Below are 17,986 nucleotides of genomic sequence, written 5' to 3' on the forward strand. Positions count from 1 at the left end.
GGATTTTAAGTCAAATCATAAAGTCATTAATATAGAAATCAGGGGACAATGAAGTTTATTTCGCTTTGTTTCCAATTAGATTTGACACAGTGCTATAAATGAATCTATGGTTGTTTTTGTTGTTTTCTATAAGGGAAGAGATATACTGTGATTTGGTGGTTATGCCACTGCCATGACCAGATGTTCATGGGCAACTATAATAGCTGAAGCCAGGGGGATTGGACTCATTCAGGACAACGTATTAATAGAGTTTAGCCCATGTTTCACTGAGACATAATGCATAGAGTTTGTTATCAGTAACAATGAGTGCTTTAGATGCTAGAGGTTGTATATTTGAAAGCCCTAATTTAATACGGGAGGTGCTGAAGCCTTGTGTTAGTTGAAGTGGGTTGGTGTTAATTCTAATTAGGCTGTTAAAATATTTTTGGGCATCTATGATAACATGCCCTGTTATCTACTGGTATTGCCAACAATGCTAGCAGGAAATGAGCTTACATTGAAAACCTAGTGCATGACATTTTCTGAATATTTAACTTGAATTCAGCAAAACAGATGTAACATCATTCCCAGCTCTGACATCTGACGTATGAAGTAAATGGAAAGCAGCATTATCCACAAGGGGTGCTAGTCAGCCCTTTCCATCCATGGCACAATGTCCCTGTTTCAGTTTCTGATTTCAAAATTTCCTTACAGCCTCATGCGACAGTTTCATATGAGTGACTAATAAGTTACTAAGAAAAATATTTAGAGTACATCCCAAGGACCCATCCTACTTCAGCTGAAGCCTATGACTGGGACTTCAGGTTTCTGTAACTAGATCCTTATCTAGATGAAAGCGCAAAACTTGATATTCTGGTGTCCTACTCCAGGACACTATTTCCTAGCTGTTTAAAGAGGTCAGCACTTTGCTTTCGTCATCAGTCAGACAGTTCCTCTGTCCCATGGCCTCTAACCCCCACTCAATTGTACCTGGTTTGACAGCATAATTGCAATCATTCAGATGCTTCATTCTTTCACTGCAATCAGATTGAAGAGCCAAGGCTTTTATCCTCCACATTTTCAGGTCAAAAGTTCATATCTACCTTTGACAGAACACAGTCATTCTCTCTGTTACATATGTGCCCTCCACTTTCATTCTTTCCATCTACTGGTATGGAGACTGTATGGGTGTGTGTATAGCCTATGTCCAGGTGATTTTGAGTCAAGGACATTTTTAGCTTTTGTAGCTATGGGTCTAGCAGAAGTCTACACACATTTTTCTTAACCAGATTGTTATAGGTTTCAGAAAAAAAATTGTAGAAATAGAATTAGTAAAAAAAAAACACTGTAATACACTGTACTGTAACACTGTACTGTAATACAGCAGTTTCAAAACTGTTTATCTAATTTATATTACAAACAAATTAACTGGTATGTGATTGGAATGAAAATTTCTTTGGTTGCAAGATATTAACTGTTGTCGCTGTTGGAAAAAATCTTTTAAGTACAAAATGATAACTTTAAAGGAAAAAAGAGAAAATCAGTCTATTTGAAAGTTTAATCTTTAAACAAACTGTTGTCAAACTATAAACTGAAAAAGATGTCAAACGATATAATTTCACAAACAATACACAGGTGCATCTCAATGAATTAGAATATAAACAACATTTCTTTCTTATTTCTTTTAATGTTGATGATTATGGCTTACAGCCAATGAAAACCCAACAGTCATATCTCAGAAAGTTAGAATAATCAACACAAAACTTCTGCAAAGGTTTTCTAAGCATTTAAAATGGTCCCTTAATCTGGTTCAGCAGGCTACACAGAAAAATGTGCACAAGCAACTGGGATAACCACAGCCTTGGAAGGATTATCAAAAAAAGGCCATTCAAAACTTTGGGGGAGATTCACAAGGAGTGGACTGCTGCTGGAGTCAGTGCTTCAAGAGCCACCACACACAAACATATGCAGGACACGGGCTACAACTGCCACATTCCTTGTGTCAAGCCACTCATAACCCTGAGCCAACACCAGAAGCATGTTACCTGGGCCAAGGAGGAAAAGGACTGGACTGGTGCTCAGTGGTCCAAAGTCTTGTTTTCAGATTAAAGTAAATTTTGTATTTCATTTGGAAATCAAGGTCCCAAGGAACACTTTGAGGGCTTTTAATATTATTTTAATAATATTGCATAGTATATTGTGTAGGCTTTTGAAATAAAACATAATTTCATCTTTTTAAAATAAGCAAATTATACATGGTTGTGATTTGCTATAACATTTTTCTCGCGTTATTTATCATATTGTCACAGTTCACTCCTCTATCTTTTTACTGAATGGTACAGTCTGATTTTGGCAGAGCAGGACATGTGAAATGTGTATGCTCTGGGAATGATTAGCTCAGCTGTCAGTTGTTCTAAAGTGAGCGCTACCGCTACACAGGTACACAATTGAGCCGTCAGCAACATCCCATCGCTGAGCAGGACTGATGGTGGTGATGAGGTGATCTATGAAGTCTAGTTGCCAAAAATGCAAGGAGAATCAGCAGAAGGCTGAGAGGGAGAAAAAGGGCCAACAATTAGTGACTCAGTTTTTCCCAAATACTTCACTGACCTTAACTTTGTGCTATTACAACACACTAGCGATTGATAGTCCAGAAGATTTCGTATTAACCTGGTTAGATTATCAAGATAACAATTTATACTAAGCAGTGCAGTGTCATTTTATTTAAATACTCCACCTTTATTGCCATGGGAGATCAGATGAATGTAATGTAGAATGTCTGCACAGAACTAGCTGAACTTGTGCGATAAAATACTAGGCTAATACACAAGACAAAATATTATCCTATATGATGCTGAACTTTGTCAGAGGCCCTGGCTCTGAAGTGTCCATAATGTGCATAATACAGAATCTGTTATACACCCATACTGACACAGTGATGAATGCAAGTTCTCTCAACACATGAACATTTGGATTGAATGAACTACATATTAAGTAGCGTAACAATAGTTGCTCATAAAAGAAAAGACTAATTTTAAAGGAGCAATCAGTAAAAGGAACAGCTCCTCCCCCTCGTCCCCAGACATGAAGCTCGAGCAGGTTGCCAGTTTGCGGAAAACGGAACGAACAATCTAGAGGCAAGTTTAAGAAATGTGGACCGTAATAGCTTAGATTGTGCCATAATCAACATATTTACACAGTAAAGTGTTCATCATTTCACTACAACATCTACATATGCAAGAAAAAGTGAACAAGCAGCTGGCATTTCCCTACATTCACAAGCCTTTACTGTCCTAATCCATCATATTTAGACTAGACAAGGCTGGTGTTACTTACCGATTTTCCCTTCCATCATAAATGTCATTTAGGAGGCAGAACTTTGCTTCAATATTCACAATTTATTCAAATAGTCAAACATTTTGATCCACCTTATGTGTCCTTATTACCGTTATTCGCCAGCTTCTTGAATTCTCTGTTCCACATTAAGAGCTGAAGCTTTTGAAACCTTTTGAAGCAACTGTTATTCCAGTTTATTAGTTTAAATGACACAAACCTATTGTATGTAATGTCATTAAACATTTACCTACTTAAGTGAAATGCAGAAATGGAAAGAGCCCCCACCATTTTCACTGCATTTACAAGTATTTACTGTCTAACCCACATTAAAATGTTAGACTAGATAAGTTATTTTCCCTTCAACCATAAATGTCATTTTAGGAGGCAGATCCTTGCTTCTTAATAAAAAATTTCGTATTCAAGCATTTAGTTTCACCTTAAATGGGTCTGTTTAAGAGTCTTATTTGCATTATTCTCCAGCTTCTTATTGAATACCCTACTTTAAACAGCAATAGGAAGCTAAAGCTATAGTGCTAGGTTTCATACATAAAACTCGTTTTGAAACACTCTTTTCTCATTTTATCCATTTAAAACACACGACCAAGTGTACATCATGTCACTAAAACATCTACCTACTTGAGAAATGCTTATATTTGCTGTGTACTACCAAACTTGATTTCTCCGTTCCACCTTAAATAAGTGAATATGCGAGGCTTTTCAAACACAATGCTTATTCCTTAATTTATTTAACACACAAACACACCACGGAAAAAGACACATGAATCAATTCATTTAAAACAAACAATGGTATTTACACCTTTCAGTCATGTTGTTATTCACCTTCTTTGTATAAAACACACAAAACACAGACCTAACACCTTTCAAATGTCGCTATGCCTCACTTTCTTTATATAAAACACACAACCTATGGCGTTTACTCCTATACATGGGCATCTGTGCTTCTATATTTTTTTCAGAAATGATGTGCTGTTACCTGTTCAGGAGAAAATTAGCCACCTCTGGCTCTGTTCTGTAGGGCTGCTGCTTGTAAACTGCCTTCAACTTTCAAACACAAGGCCAATATTTGTTCACATTTTACTCGGTCTCTGGTTATGGAGATTTTTAGAAGGTCAACTGGGCTTTTTGAATTTGATAAAATATAACATTAACTCTGTTCACTTGCATATCTCATGTTTGCAAGACACTATGTTTGAAGACCTGGCCACACGGTGCACTGTAAAATGATTGGACAGAGGACAGGATCACAGACAGGACCTCGGGGGGTAGGATTATAGGAGCTCTGCCAGACTGGGCACTTCTCAAAGAGAATATACTGTTTCAGCAATGCTATTAGAGGCAGCAGTGTTTTAGCTTTGACTGTTTCCTTAATCTATGATAACACACCCTGGACATTTTATGATTATGTACAGTAAATATCTTGATTGCTTATCAGATTGCTCCTTTAAAATGATGTGAAAGTGACCAAGGAACTTTCATTTTAAGTTAACAGTCTTTTCAGTCTAATTCTGACATTTGTGCATTTAAAATGTTATCATCAAATAATGTTATCACCTAAAGTAGCTGATCACATACAGCATACCTTACATTCCTTTTCTTCATGGGCCACATCCAAACAATGTAAAGGCAAGGGCAAGTGTGTTATTTTCATATTATTTCATACGGTGTGGGACAAGATTTTTTATTGCACTAATCATATTATTATTATGATGATGAAGTCTATGTAAATAAGTACAATCTCAGAAAAAAGGTACAGTATGGGTAAGTTAATGGTCACTAAAGGTACAAACAGTGTAAATGTACCTTTAAAGGTATAACAGTTTTTAAGTCCAGCTATGTTCCCTAAAGGTAAGTTACATTCTCTTCTCCAGAAGGAGAGGTGAATATTTGTAAGTTTTCATTATAGAACTGTGTCAAATAAAAACATAATAAAAGTCCTGGAGATAAAAATGGGGCATATGAAATCAACACAATTTAAAAAAGCTACAATTATAATAAAATAAGGTACAATTATGTTTCCTAATTAAAGGTACAAATATGTACCCTTGAGGGTACCACCTCAGTGACAGCAAAAGGTACCACCAGAGTGAAATTTTTTTCTGACAGTGTAGGCCTAACTACAAAATAACTACAAAAACTGACAAAATTGTAATCTTTCATGGGACCCCTGTGTGGATGAATATTTATAGTACCCATTTTACATCATTTGCCAAACAGTGAAGGAATCTCTGTTGTAATGTCTTCTGAATATTATATAGTTCCTTTGAAATAGGTTTTCTTCGTACCAATTGTAATGTCATGTTTCATCAGTGTATTATTATTCCTTTTTGGTTCCTCTTTATGTTCTCATTCACTTGAATTAGCACAGTGTGTAATTTCTCATGACTAGCTCTTAAATATCTGACATTCATTGCAATCTTATAGCACAATTAAGCAATCCTATTAGACAGTCACCATGACAAATATATTAATAATCACTGATGTCAGTTTTAACAGAGTGATTAAGCACATTCTTTGTTGAAGACTTTAATCATATTACAAAGAAACTCATCTGTTCTCCAGTCTTTACTATTACCTCCCAATAATAGGAAGCGCAGGCAGAGATAAAATGGCCCAAAGCTCATTATCCTCCCTGTGTGTGACACCAAACAGTGCGAGGGATTTATAGCCTCTCTTCCATTTGTTCCACGATTATTGCTCTCTTTTGCGTTATCCTTAAATGTCACACCTCCATTTTCATCTGAACTGAGCTCCCATCTTTGCTTGAAGGCTCAGTTTTAATCTTTTGCTGGTAGCCAATCCTTTTCATTCTGGCATGCACTCACAGCAAGGTACAGTACTACAATGTTCATAAAAAAACCCATAATACCCCACATAACAAAGTTATTGTATAAACCATAAAAAATCTATGCTACATACTCAGGTTTAAATTATTCTTAAATTTAAATGGTATGTCTAAGGAAATACCAAAAATGGCATAAATGTATTCCTAAACCTTAACAGTTTTCCTGCCCTCTGTATGTGAAAAAACTATGCAAAACAGATAAAGCAGTTAAAGACTAACTCCCACAGTAACATTAATAATGAGGATAAAACACAAGTGAAAATTTGACATTTGCTTCGAATTCACAAGACTATTTTGTCATTTCACTTTTTACTGCCATTTTCAAATATTTTCAAATACATTTAATGGTGTTCCACATTTAAATGGATAATGTAATTATAAATAGGCTGGAGTCAGCTTCTCTTTCAAGTTTTGCCTTCTGCCTTAGAATTTTCACTGGGCAAAAGTACTTGCCAGTGTTTATTCATGTCTTTTGTTTCACTTTAAATTGTCCAGGGGCCTTCTGTAATATTTAAGCTGAATCAAAAATGTAATAGAAGACAACCTTAGTTGTGTTATAGCTGCGACTAAAATGTTCATCTTCAGGCTATGAATTCATGAATATTCACCTGTAACACACTCTGGCCTCATATTGAATTTTCATTTTGATTTAAATCCATGCAGCATTTCAATTGATCAGCCAAAACATTAAAATATAGCTACATTGTATAACACTCATTGTCCACTTTATCAGCTCCTTTAATCACATATGTGCACTGTGTAGTAATACAATTCCAGACAGTAGTCCTTCTTTTGATTTGGATACAGTGTTAATCCCCTGTCACCTTGTTTTACAATAGGCAGTGTGTCCCCCACAGAACCACCACAAAGCAGGTGGGTGGTTGATTTATCTCAGCACTGCAGTGAAACTGGCTCTGTACAGCTACAAATGTATCAGACACAGCAGTGCTCCTTGAGTTGTATTTGGTCAGTGGAGTTGTGGAAAATGGAGTAAAATAAAAAAGTATAGAAAGGTGGAGGTTCTTTTAATGTATTGGTTGATCAACTGTACAGTTTGACAGTTATTATTTAGATATAGAACATCTAGAAGGTGAAGATATTCAACACTGTCATTTTTTAATACCACCAATACTTGCTCTGCTGCAGTTAACAGCTAACTGAAACAAAAAAGCATTAAACACCTTGCAAGGGTATTTTTAAATGTCATATGTACAATTTTACTATTTACAGACTGCTAAAATGATCAAAACACTGTAAAATTAATACAATTATCCACCGTAAATACTTTTATGGTGAGATAATTGTTTTGAAAATATTATGGTTTGAAGAGTCCAGCTCATTTCACACCTATTATCCTTGCCATTAATTTAAGGTCGTTTACATGATACAAGTTTCCTATTCCTTTCTGTTCACATTTACTCAGTCTGATCTCTCTACCGACAAATTAACTGCTACATATCACTTTCTTTCTTTTGGCTCATGAGCTCCAACTGAGATTTAATAGGCAAGCAACCTATAAGGTTTTAACCAAAGTCAAATCCCTCTTTCCATCTGTCTGCTAGTTATATTTAAAATGAATTTGAATTTCCCAGGAGCACTTGCAAGTGCCAGACTAAAAACAAGTGTGTAACTAAGTTAATCCAATTATGGATATTTGGCAAAAAATATTCTGGTTATAACAGAATTTACAGGTGGCTCCAACACACACATACACTTCCAAAATAACATTTTAACTGCTCTGCTTCTGTTTACAAGCAATTTGACTTGGCAACCTAAAATTTGCCTAAAATATTCTCCACTTCTTGTCCATTTTATATGTTAACATATAGGTTAACATGTGTTTATGTGCATACTTTGTGAGCACCATTTGTACCAACACAACACTCAAACACTCTTGACCACATCAGTGTTACAGCAGCACTAAGAATGTTCTGATACTCAAATAATATCTGCTCTAGGTGGTCCTGTGGGGTCCTGACTATTGAAGAATAGAGTGAAACAGGACTAACGATGTATGCGGAGCAACAGCAAAATAAGTCAATATTACCCACCTATGGAGAAGGAATAAAACAACTTCCTCATGTCTTTTCATGATTTTCAACATTTGGAGGTCTCTTTGCAGTTTCTCTGCTGTGAAAGGAAGCCTAGCATGTCTGACGTAGCCACTTTGTTGTTGTTTTTTTTACTTGTTTACTGACACCAGGCTTTTCGTAAACACATTTGACAGATTTCCTGTACACAAACAGGAATCAAAACATTAGCTCAGAGGGCATGGGGCAAGCAAGAAACAATTGACCTGTTTGGCCACAATATTTTCAGCATTCAGAATTCTGGATTGGCGACTCAAAAGTGTCCATAGGTGTGAATGTGTGAGTGTGTGTCACCCTGTGAAAGACTGGCTTTCCAGCCTGGCGCCACCCAGTGACTCTGGGTAGGCCCCGGACCCACCGCGACACTGAACTAGATAAATGGTTAGAGATAATGAATGAATACCTTACTACATTTACAAATGCAACTGTAGATTTGCCAAACTAGTTTATAGAATAACATGTTTTTCAACAAATATTTGATATTTTCAAAATTCCTGGTATCTTAATGGACAGAAAATATTCAAGATTGCAGTCCAAGGTTATCTAAATGCTTTTTTTCCCTCCAGTTAAAAGTTTTGGCATGGTATCAGGGGGTACAGCTGAGGAACCGCCAGGCCTTATCAGTTAGAGGTATCCAAGTGCTTCAGCTGAGCAATTACCACTATTATCCCTGCAGATCCCATCAGTGCCAAAGCTTAATCGAGACAGATATCTAACTCTGACCATGTTTACTGAAATCAGCTTCAGAGCGCATCTGTTCACACATTTAATCCCATCTCCTCCACCTGTAAATACAAATCTGTCCTTGTTTTCTTTAGGGATAAAACACCAGAGGTAATTAGGTGACTGATACGTGAGTCATTTTTTCATACAGAGCTGAGTGATCTGACAACAGTGGAAAGTGAATAATGATAGGCTCAATCATCAGCTTTCACTCGACTGCCTGCAACCGTTCACTAACAGATCCGTTTCTCACCATTGAGCGGAACCGCTCTGTCTAACGGAATTCTTCAAACTATTGTCAGTGCTTACAATCAGCATTCAGAAGAGGCACTTCTTGGCACCTGCTATCTATAGGGCCATCAAAGTCTGGGCTGGGTGTCAGAAGAGGCACAAAAAGCAGATGTTGCTTTTACTACATGCACTGGCCATCAGTGAGACAAAAGTCAAGGACCACAAGAGGGTTAACTGGGAATGTTGTTGTAACCTTGACAGCTATACTTCATTTCACTATTCATTTTGATCTGACAATATTTTTAGGTTCTGCTTTTTTAAATACAACTCGGAAATCTCTGTCATATTTTAATTAAAAAGAACACTAAGAGCTAATAAGGCGGCACGGTGGAGCAGCAGATAGCGTCGCAGTAACACAGCTCCAGGGACCTGGAGGTTGTGGGTTCGATTCCCGCTCCGGGTGACTGTCTGTGAGGAGTTGGTGTGTTCTCCCCGTGGAGAACATGTTGCAGGTGGATTGGTGACTCAAAAGTGACCGAATGTGTGTGTGGCTCTGCTGCCCTGTGAAGGGCTGGCGCCCCCTCCAGGGTATATCCCTGCCTTGCGCCCAATGATTCCAGGTAGGCTCTGGACCCACCATGACCCTGAATTGGATAAGCGGTTACAGATAATGAATGAACAAAAAGCTAATACCTTTTCCAGAAATGCTATAAAAATTGTAGAGAGAATTTTCGGTTTCAGACTTTTGACATTAATTCGAGCTTAGTGTGAAGCATTATCACTGATGTTCCACTAACTTGCTCCAAAATACAACCCCTTTCAAGACCTATATTTTCTTTTTATAAACTGCTTCACACAAAGAATTACAAACGCAAGTCATAACTCTAAAATCACCTCCTTGTTTCTACACCCCATTGGTCATTTTAGCCCCATTGACCATACAAGAACACTTTGTATTTCTTCAACTACAGACATAAGTTCTCTGCATCCTTTGTTAGACCCTTTCACTCTGTCACTAAAGGGTCAGTCCAACCAAAGAGCAGGTATTATTCGGCTGGTAGGTCATTCTCAGCACAGTTAGTGTGTGTTGCACCTATACGAATGGACCAGACACAGCAGTGCTGCTGGAGATTTTAAGCACAACAGTCCACCAACCAAAAATATGGGCAGCATCCTATGACAACTAATGAAGGTCTAGTGGACAACCAAAACAAAATGTGATGCAACAGCTGGCTTACTTGGCTTACTGTCTCTGACTTAACATAAACAAGTGGCCACCCACTGAGTGGACACAGTTCAAACAGAGCAACATGCAATAAAATGCCATCATCACGTCAGTGTCACTGCAATGCTGAGATTGATTCACCACCAAGAATATACCTGCTCCCTGGTCTGTGGTGATCTTGAGGGGGCCTGGCCATTAAAAGCAGGGTGAAAGCAGCAAAGTGCATCTATATGGTCAGCTGATAAAACAAACTGTGAGTGTAGAAACAAGTGATCAGTGTCAGCTGTTATACTTTTCAGAAACTACCTACCCAGAAGTCCTACAAATCAACAGAATTCCAAATTTCTAGCTTTCTGGATAAAATTTTATAAACACACACAAAACTTTAACAATAATTTTAGTTACTGAGGAATCAATTATTTGTGGCATTAATCAAGAATTAATGACAAACAACGTTTAAAAGCTTCTGAATAAGATTGGACTGCATTACTGATTCAGAATTGGATGTCACACTCTCTCTCTCTCACACTCTCTCTCTCTCACTCTCTCTCTCTCTCTAACATACACACACACTCCCCAGAAAACAAGAACCAAACCTTGAAATAAATACCCAGTACATAGCTTCATGAAAGAACAAAGTTGGCTGCAGTAACCTGTTAACCAAAACTGAAGCCTGGCGCAAGCTGGAAGGAGATAATATTATTGTAACCAATTTTATAAAATATGCATTTCATTATTTAAAAATAAAATAGAATTAATTGCAAGAAATCATCAATTTGATGATCAGAATTACCATCTATGTAACTGCATAACCTGTTCTAAGTATCCTGTCAAAAAAGTGGGCTATACAGTTCTGAGATAGTAGAAGGAATGTCATTTCCATATTACATTTGAGATGGGATAGGAATTTTCGGATAAAGACCTGAGGAATTAGGAACCGGTTTCATTATGTTACTCACACAAATACTCCAAAGAGCAGGACTCTGATCCCTATCTCCAGCGCCAGGTCGCGAATGGTTTTCCTTCGGTCCGGAGGCGACATCTTCATGATCTCCTGGTTTTCCCTCTCCGTTTCTCTCAGTAAATCCAACCGTGATCCGAACCCGAACCGCAAGGAAAAGTCATTCGTGCTCCGGTCAGCACCGTCCACCTCAGCGCTTCAGTCTAAAGACCCTCAGAGTCTCCAGAGACCCTCAAGGGGCAAGACTGGGTTTTTTTGTTCACCTTTATTCGGAGGTTTCAGCGCCTGAGAAACAACAGTTCGTTCTTTCCTGGTGTTGGTTTTTAACTCCTCCAGTGCTCTGCTCCACTAAAGAAATCAGTCCGAAACAACACAGAGAAACACGAGACTCACCGAGAGAGAATGTGTGTGTGTGTGTGTGTGAGAGAGAGAGAGAGAGAGAGACGTCAGCGGGGAAGAGGGAGAAAAAGGAGAAACAGGTGACACTCGACAGAAAGTGACCGAGTTATTTTTACTCTCATTTTTGTTTCGCATACGTTTAATTCATATAAGGTATACTCACTCACCCGCTCCCAGTTTTTGTCAAGAATTCCCATGACCGAGGACCGTTTTGGGTCAGCAACATTAAATGTTTATTTTGTGGAGTTTTAACACTTTCTTAACCCAACTCCAGTATCATATTTTAAATCCTTCCCCTTTATATTTAACTCTTTTTTTAATTTGTGAATCCCCCTCACTATGGAACGATCCATTTTGTCCCCTTCTTCACCCGTGCGAAAGTATTCGGTTTAAATTCCCCCATCATCTTCTTTGAAACCAAGTTTTTACAGTTTAATTATTATCATCGTCCCCTCAGACTGTGTGAATCTGTTTATTGTCGGTTAGTTCTCAGCTCGCTGGGCTGAGGGGTCTCAGTGGCGGGAATGCGCGCCAAAAATCTGAGGACTGGACCTGCAGGCGAAACAGCTGCTCTCCTACCTCACACAAACCTTTGAATATTTTATATAACTTTAACACAGCCCGCTTGCTTCCCAGCCCCGCTTTCTCTATGAAAGGGAGAGGAGTGGTTTAAAAAAAGAAAAAAAGATGGAATCCTCAGGGGTTGTTTTATTCCAGAGAGTTTAATAGATAATTAATCCCACACCACAAGCCCATTTTTCAGCTTAATTCTCTTAGTGTATGCGGATAATGGCTATGTGGTGGGCCTAGCTAAGATGCTCTTTAGAAGTGTAAACACCACAGATAGCTGTAGGCTTTTGTGTATATATATGGAGGTGGGAGAATTTCTTAACCCCAGCGGCCTGATACAAATTTATAATTACTCTGTTTTTTGCACATATAGACCTCTTCTTTTCAAAACCTACACCTAGTTTTTCACCATGTTAGCGCTAGCACAAAACACCCCACATTCGTTCACTTCAGATCTGTGTTCTATCTTCAGCAACTCACTAATGAGGTACACAAAAACAGGAAACATCAAATGGAGAATGCACAAAAAGGAAATCTTCACTTCAAAGCCCTGCTGCAGTTCATCTCAGATCCACACTGTTAACGGAGAAGATCTGCTGTGCGTTGATAGTGAAAAATGCCTAATCGCTCTGAATAAAGAACACTTTGTTAGCACCTAAAAACCTTTAGCCTTCGCTGCATGAGGTTGTAACATTATTTTCTTTCAGCATGTCCTATTTTTAAGAATAAAATACTAAATCACTTTATACCCACACATCTACCCAGATTATTTTATCTTTCTTTAATGTTACCTTGGGTGGCACGGTGGTGCAGCAGGTAGTGTTGCAGTCACACAGCTCCAAGGAGTGGGTTCGATTCCCGCTCCGGGTGACTGTCTGTGAGGAGTTTGGTGTGTTCTCCCCGTGGGTTTCCTCTGGGTGCTCCGGTTTCCTCCCACAGTCCAAAAACACACGTTGGTAGGTGGATTGGCAACTCAAAAGTGTCCGTGTGTGTGTGTGTGTGTGTTGCCCTGTAAAGAACTGGCGCCCCCTCCAGGGTGTATTCCTGCCTTACGCCCCATGTATCCAGGTGGGCTCTGGACCCACCGCGACCCTGAGTGGTTGGATAAGTGGTTACAGATAATGAATGAATAATGTTACTTCACATCATTTATAGTGGTTTTGTTATGTCTGTAACACAACAAAGTTTTATATTTTTCCCAAAAGAACCAGTTACCTTACACCCCTAAATTATAATGCTGGTAAAGTAGCAATAGATTTGGAAATATATGTTCAACTCTGCCATGTATATGGCCTGAATATAGTTTATAAAATATGTTTTAAGCCTAATTAATTTCTAAATGATCATAAAACGTCCTTCATATCTATGAAAAATACTTACCCAGCAAGTTCCAAAAGAACCAAGCATTTCATACATCTAACAAGTTTTAAAGATGTTTACATTTTGAAAAAATAAGGCAGCTCTTTACATCCTAATTAGCCTTTACTAGATTAATTAGGGGCGGCACGGTGGCGCAGCAGGTAGTGTAGCAGTCACACAGCTCCAGGGGCCTGGAGGTTGTGGGTCAATTCCTGCTCCGGATGACTGTCTGAGGACTTGGTGTGTTCTCTCTGTGTCCGCGTGGGTTTCCTCCGGGTGCTCCGGTTTCCTCCCACAGTCCAAAAACACACGTTGGTAGGTGGATTGGCGACTCAAAAGTATTCGTAGGTGTGAGTGTGTGAGCGAATGTGTGTGTCTGTGTTGCCCTGTGAAGGACTGGCGCTCCCTCCAGGGTGTATTCCCGCCTTACGCCCAATGATTCCAGGTAGGCTCTGGACCCACCGTGACCCTGAACTGGATAAGCGGTTGCGGATAATGAATGAATGAATGAATGAATAGATTAATTAGTAAACAGCATACACTTCACTCAGGGACAGTGGTGCAGCAGGTAGTGTCACTGTCACACAGCTCCTGGGACCTGGAGGTTGTAGGTTCTAGTCCTGTGAGGAGTTTGGTGTGTTCTTCCCGTGTCTGCGTGGGTTACTTCCGGATGCTCTGGTTTCCCCCATGGTCCAAAAACACACATTGTTAGGTGGATTGGAGACTCAAACGTGTCCATAGGTGTGAGTGAATGTGTCACCCTGTGAAGGTCTGGCTCCTCCTCCAGGGTGTGTTCTTGCCGTGCGCCTAGTGATTCCTGGTAGGTTCTGGACAACTGGATAAGCGGTTACAGACTATGAACCTCTTTCTGTTACTGTGCTTATTATTGTTAAATGACTTCGGCTGTGATTATTCACTGTCCTGTATACTGTGCTTGATTCAGAAAAACTGTCAAGACTGAAAAGTTCCTTATAACTTCACGCTAAATGTGTGAGGATAAATATGCTGAATAGACTGATATATGGAAATGTGTTAGGACATCACAAAAAGAGAAATTGAAATATGTCCTTTTAATGCTTCCATTTATATGTTTGGAAACATTTTCATGGCCATTTAAAGGATTTCACACGTGTCACATGGAATTTCCACATCAAATATAATCTAAAAATACTTAGTAGGCTTATGAAATTACCCCCACCAGACTTGCACTTTAGCTAAATATTATCTGCTTACTTTTAGAATCATGTGGTTTTTCCTGTTGCCTCTAGTACCTTGTTCCAACTCAAACACCCACTCACCTAAGATTAGCTCACCATCTCCCACTTTGCCTCCCGAAAGAGATTCATTCATTCTTTCTCTTTTACAGCAAGTGCCAGGAGTATCCCCCACAGGAAAGACGTATGAGCACTGCAGAAGCTCAAAATATCCAATGCTTTAAGTACAGAGCTGCCTCTGTATGTAGAAGAATAGGACCTTAAAACCAATTCAGCCTATAAATACCCTTATAACTATGTCTTCATTACCAGTGTGTTTAGTCAGAGAACTTAATTGACTCAGTTACATATATATATTTAAGTTGAATTCAATCTATGCACTCTGTCTTGACTCCAGGGCTTTTAATTCATTCATTCATTTTCTGTAACTGCGTCATCCTCTTCAGGGTCACTGGGTGCAAAAAAAAAAAAAACTCTGGACAGGGTGCCAGTGCTTTTTCTGACCATTCATTCAGGGATTGGAAATGAGAGAGAGAGAGAGAGAGGCAAAATTGTACTATTAGCAGCAGATTTGGTTTCTCATTACTACATTCTGTAAATCATGTGCAATTACCACACTTAAAGGAAACCTACATAATATTTTTGCCTTGAAATGGCAGCTTTAAAATGATTTTGTTGCTTCACTGAGCTGTAATATGGTTAATAGAGACTCTGTCCTTGCTACTCCAGCCTCAGCACTGCAGAAACTGTGTAATGTTTGGAGGAGGGTAGGAAACCACCCCATTCCCTCCCCCTCACAATTGATTTCAGAACAGTGCTGTTATAGTGCTAAATAATCTGGAGCTTCAGATGGATATGCTTGAACAGAAGAAATTAAACACTGCTATAAAATAATAGGCCAATAATGTGAAGAGAATAAAATGAGAGGCAGAAAGAGACTGAGATTGATAGATCTAGACATTTTTCTCTCATTTCCTCATAATGTTTCATTACAAATTCATGTCAGAAAATAATGATGTGATAGAGTTTTGTAGTTAATTTAACAGAATTTCTTCTGACACTTTTCGGGTGAAGTAATCACACATAGCTTTGCCGTAAAGGTCAGAACTGACATCATTATTACTTCCTCCTGTCTTATTAAGACTTCCTTTACCTTATGACCACAGAACCACAATCTGACAGGTTAATCATTTGTCCACATAAAGCACTAAGTCTACTTTATATTTTAAAAGAAATTTATGTTTAGGGAAAAATAGGCTAATTTGTTAACTCCAGTTCTGTAAGTGTGACTTTTTAATCATCAAGTTTCAGTCCTGAGGCACTCTAAAAATTCAAATAATGAGATATATACTGTCATTATATACGTTTGATGACACTAGCCTAGGGATTTTTTAAGCACCGCTGCTAAGCTCCATTAGTCTTTTAGCTGAAGATGATTGTGGTAAATGAGGCTGATCTTATCCTAATTACTCACTACAGTAACCACTGCTTTTCCCAAAACAACTGTGTGGAGCATATTTTGGTTTCAATCCACAGAAATCCCAGAGTGTGCTGCATTCATGCATTGATCTCTCCTTAATTTCATAGCAACTAACTGAACTAACATTTCTAAATTTTATGTTTGTGTTTCCCTGGGTTTATTTCTGTAAGTAAAATGCATATGGAACCATTAATAGTTATGCTCTTCCGCCATCTTGTGGTGATGAGTTATTAATGCAGCTCCACTCTCCAAAGATGAAGGAAGTTTCTATCAAAGTTTATACAAAGCAACGTACAGCTCAACTGCATTTGGAGTTTTTTTAGACTTCACCACAAAGTGAGCAATGTAGGGAATAGTGTAAGGGGCTTTTTGGAACAGGAGCTGCCACTGCATGCAGTGAAAAAGTGGCATTTATCTACAAAACCACAATTATAACCCATGCAGTATAAGGCCTGGCATTGTCCAACTGAAATAGACAGATTTTACAGCAGCATGTGTCTATCCAAAATACCAGTATAACCCTCTGTATTAATGGAACCTTCACATATCTACAGATCACCCCTACCGTGGGCATTGATGCACCCCCATGCCTTCACAAATGCTGGCTTTTTCACTTTTCATTGGTAACACTCTGGATGGTCTTTTTCTGTCTTTGAAACAAAGTGAAACATGGATTTGTCTGGCCACAAAACACAGTTCCACTATCACAGCAGCATGACAGGTTCTCAAACAGTACCACCTGAGGGCTCTGTGGTCACCCATTCACCACGGATTACTTCCCTTGGCCTTTACACACTGAGATTACCCCTGACACCCTGAATATTTTCATGATATTAAGAACTGTAGAAGGTCAAGAAGGTGTAGAAAATCTTCCACTGAAAAAAAAAGTAGTTTGAGAATTCTCTCACAAATTTTGGCATAACGTGATTTTTCTTTTTCAAAGACAAAGCTTTTAGGGAATGCTCTGTTTACAGTGTAATGCTTCAGAACAGTGTGACCTGAATTTATTTTAATCAGCTTTTAATTATTATTTTGCCCTTGTCCTAACTTTCCTGAATTGTATTGCAGGCATCAAATTCAAAATGTATTTATACTTACAAGACACAATCAAGTTGGTGAGTGAAAACATTGTAAATATATTTGTTTGTACATTTGTCAGTTAAATGAAGCTTAACGGAATTAACAAATAATGGATTCACATTTTTTTTTATTGCATCTTACATCATGTCTCAGCTTTTCTGGAAATTGAGTTTGTACTTCATTAATGCAGGGAGCTTAGAATAAGGTTACTCATGAAGTAAAATGAGCTCATGTGATGGATCCATCCAGATAAAGGCACTTAAATAAAATCTTTCTGATGTTTTACCCAGGAAAACAATGTCTAAGTAGTTATATGATGTTTTTAACAGATGTATTTTATTGTATGTGGTTGCAACTGTGATTATTGCAAATCATTAGTACACTGAGTTCAGCGTTTGGTTGATTATCAAGTAAAACGGGCTAATGTGATTTAATGTGAATGTTAGATAATGATGCCCTGTTCAGACACATGGTGT

At 38.4% G+C, this 17,986-nt stretch overlaps 1 protein-coding gene across 1 annotated transcript in view; it reads right to left on the reverse strand.

The window, feature by feature from the left end:
* The window catches only part of plpp4 (phospholipid phosphatase 4), a 165,495-nt gene extending 153,394 nt beyond the window's left edge, over nucleotides 1-12,101 (reverse strand). The window contains exons 1-2 of the mRNA XM_066678726.1: nucleotides 11,975-12,101; nucleotides 11,407-11,756 (exon numbers count right to left, since the gene is read on the reverse strand). Coding sequence (XP_066534823.1) covers nucleotides 11,407-11,495 — 89 coding nt within the window. The 5' untranslated portion in view covers nucleotides 11,496-11,756; nucleotides 11,975-12,101. The remainder of the gene's footprint in view (nucleotides 1-11,406; nucleotides 11,757-11,974) is intronic.
* Nucleotides 12,102-17,986: the final 5,885 nt, after the last annotated feature.

The sequence above is a fragment of the Hoplias malabaricus genome, chromosome 8 (assembly GCF_029633855.1).
Source record: "Hoplias malabaricus isolate fHopMal1 chromosome 8, fHopMal1.hap1, whole genome shotgun sequence".
In the NCBI taxonomy this organism is placed as follows: Eukaryota; Metazoa; Chordata; class Actinopteri; order Characiformes; family Erythrinidae; genus Hoplias; species Hoplias malabaricus.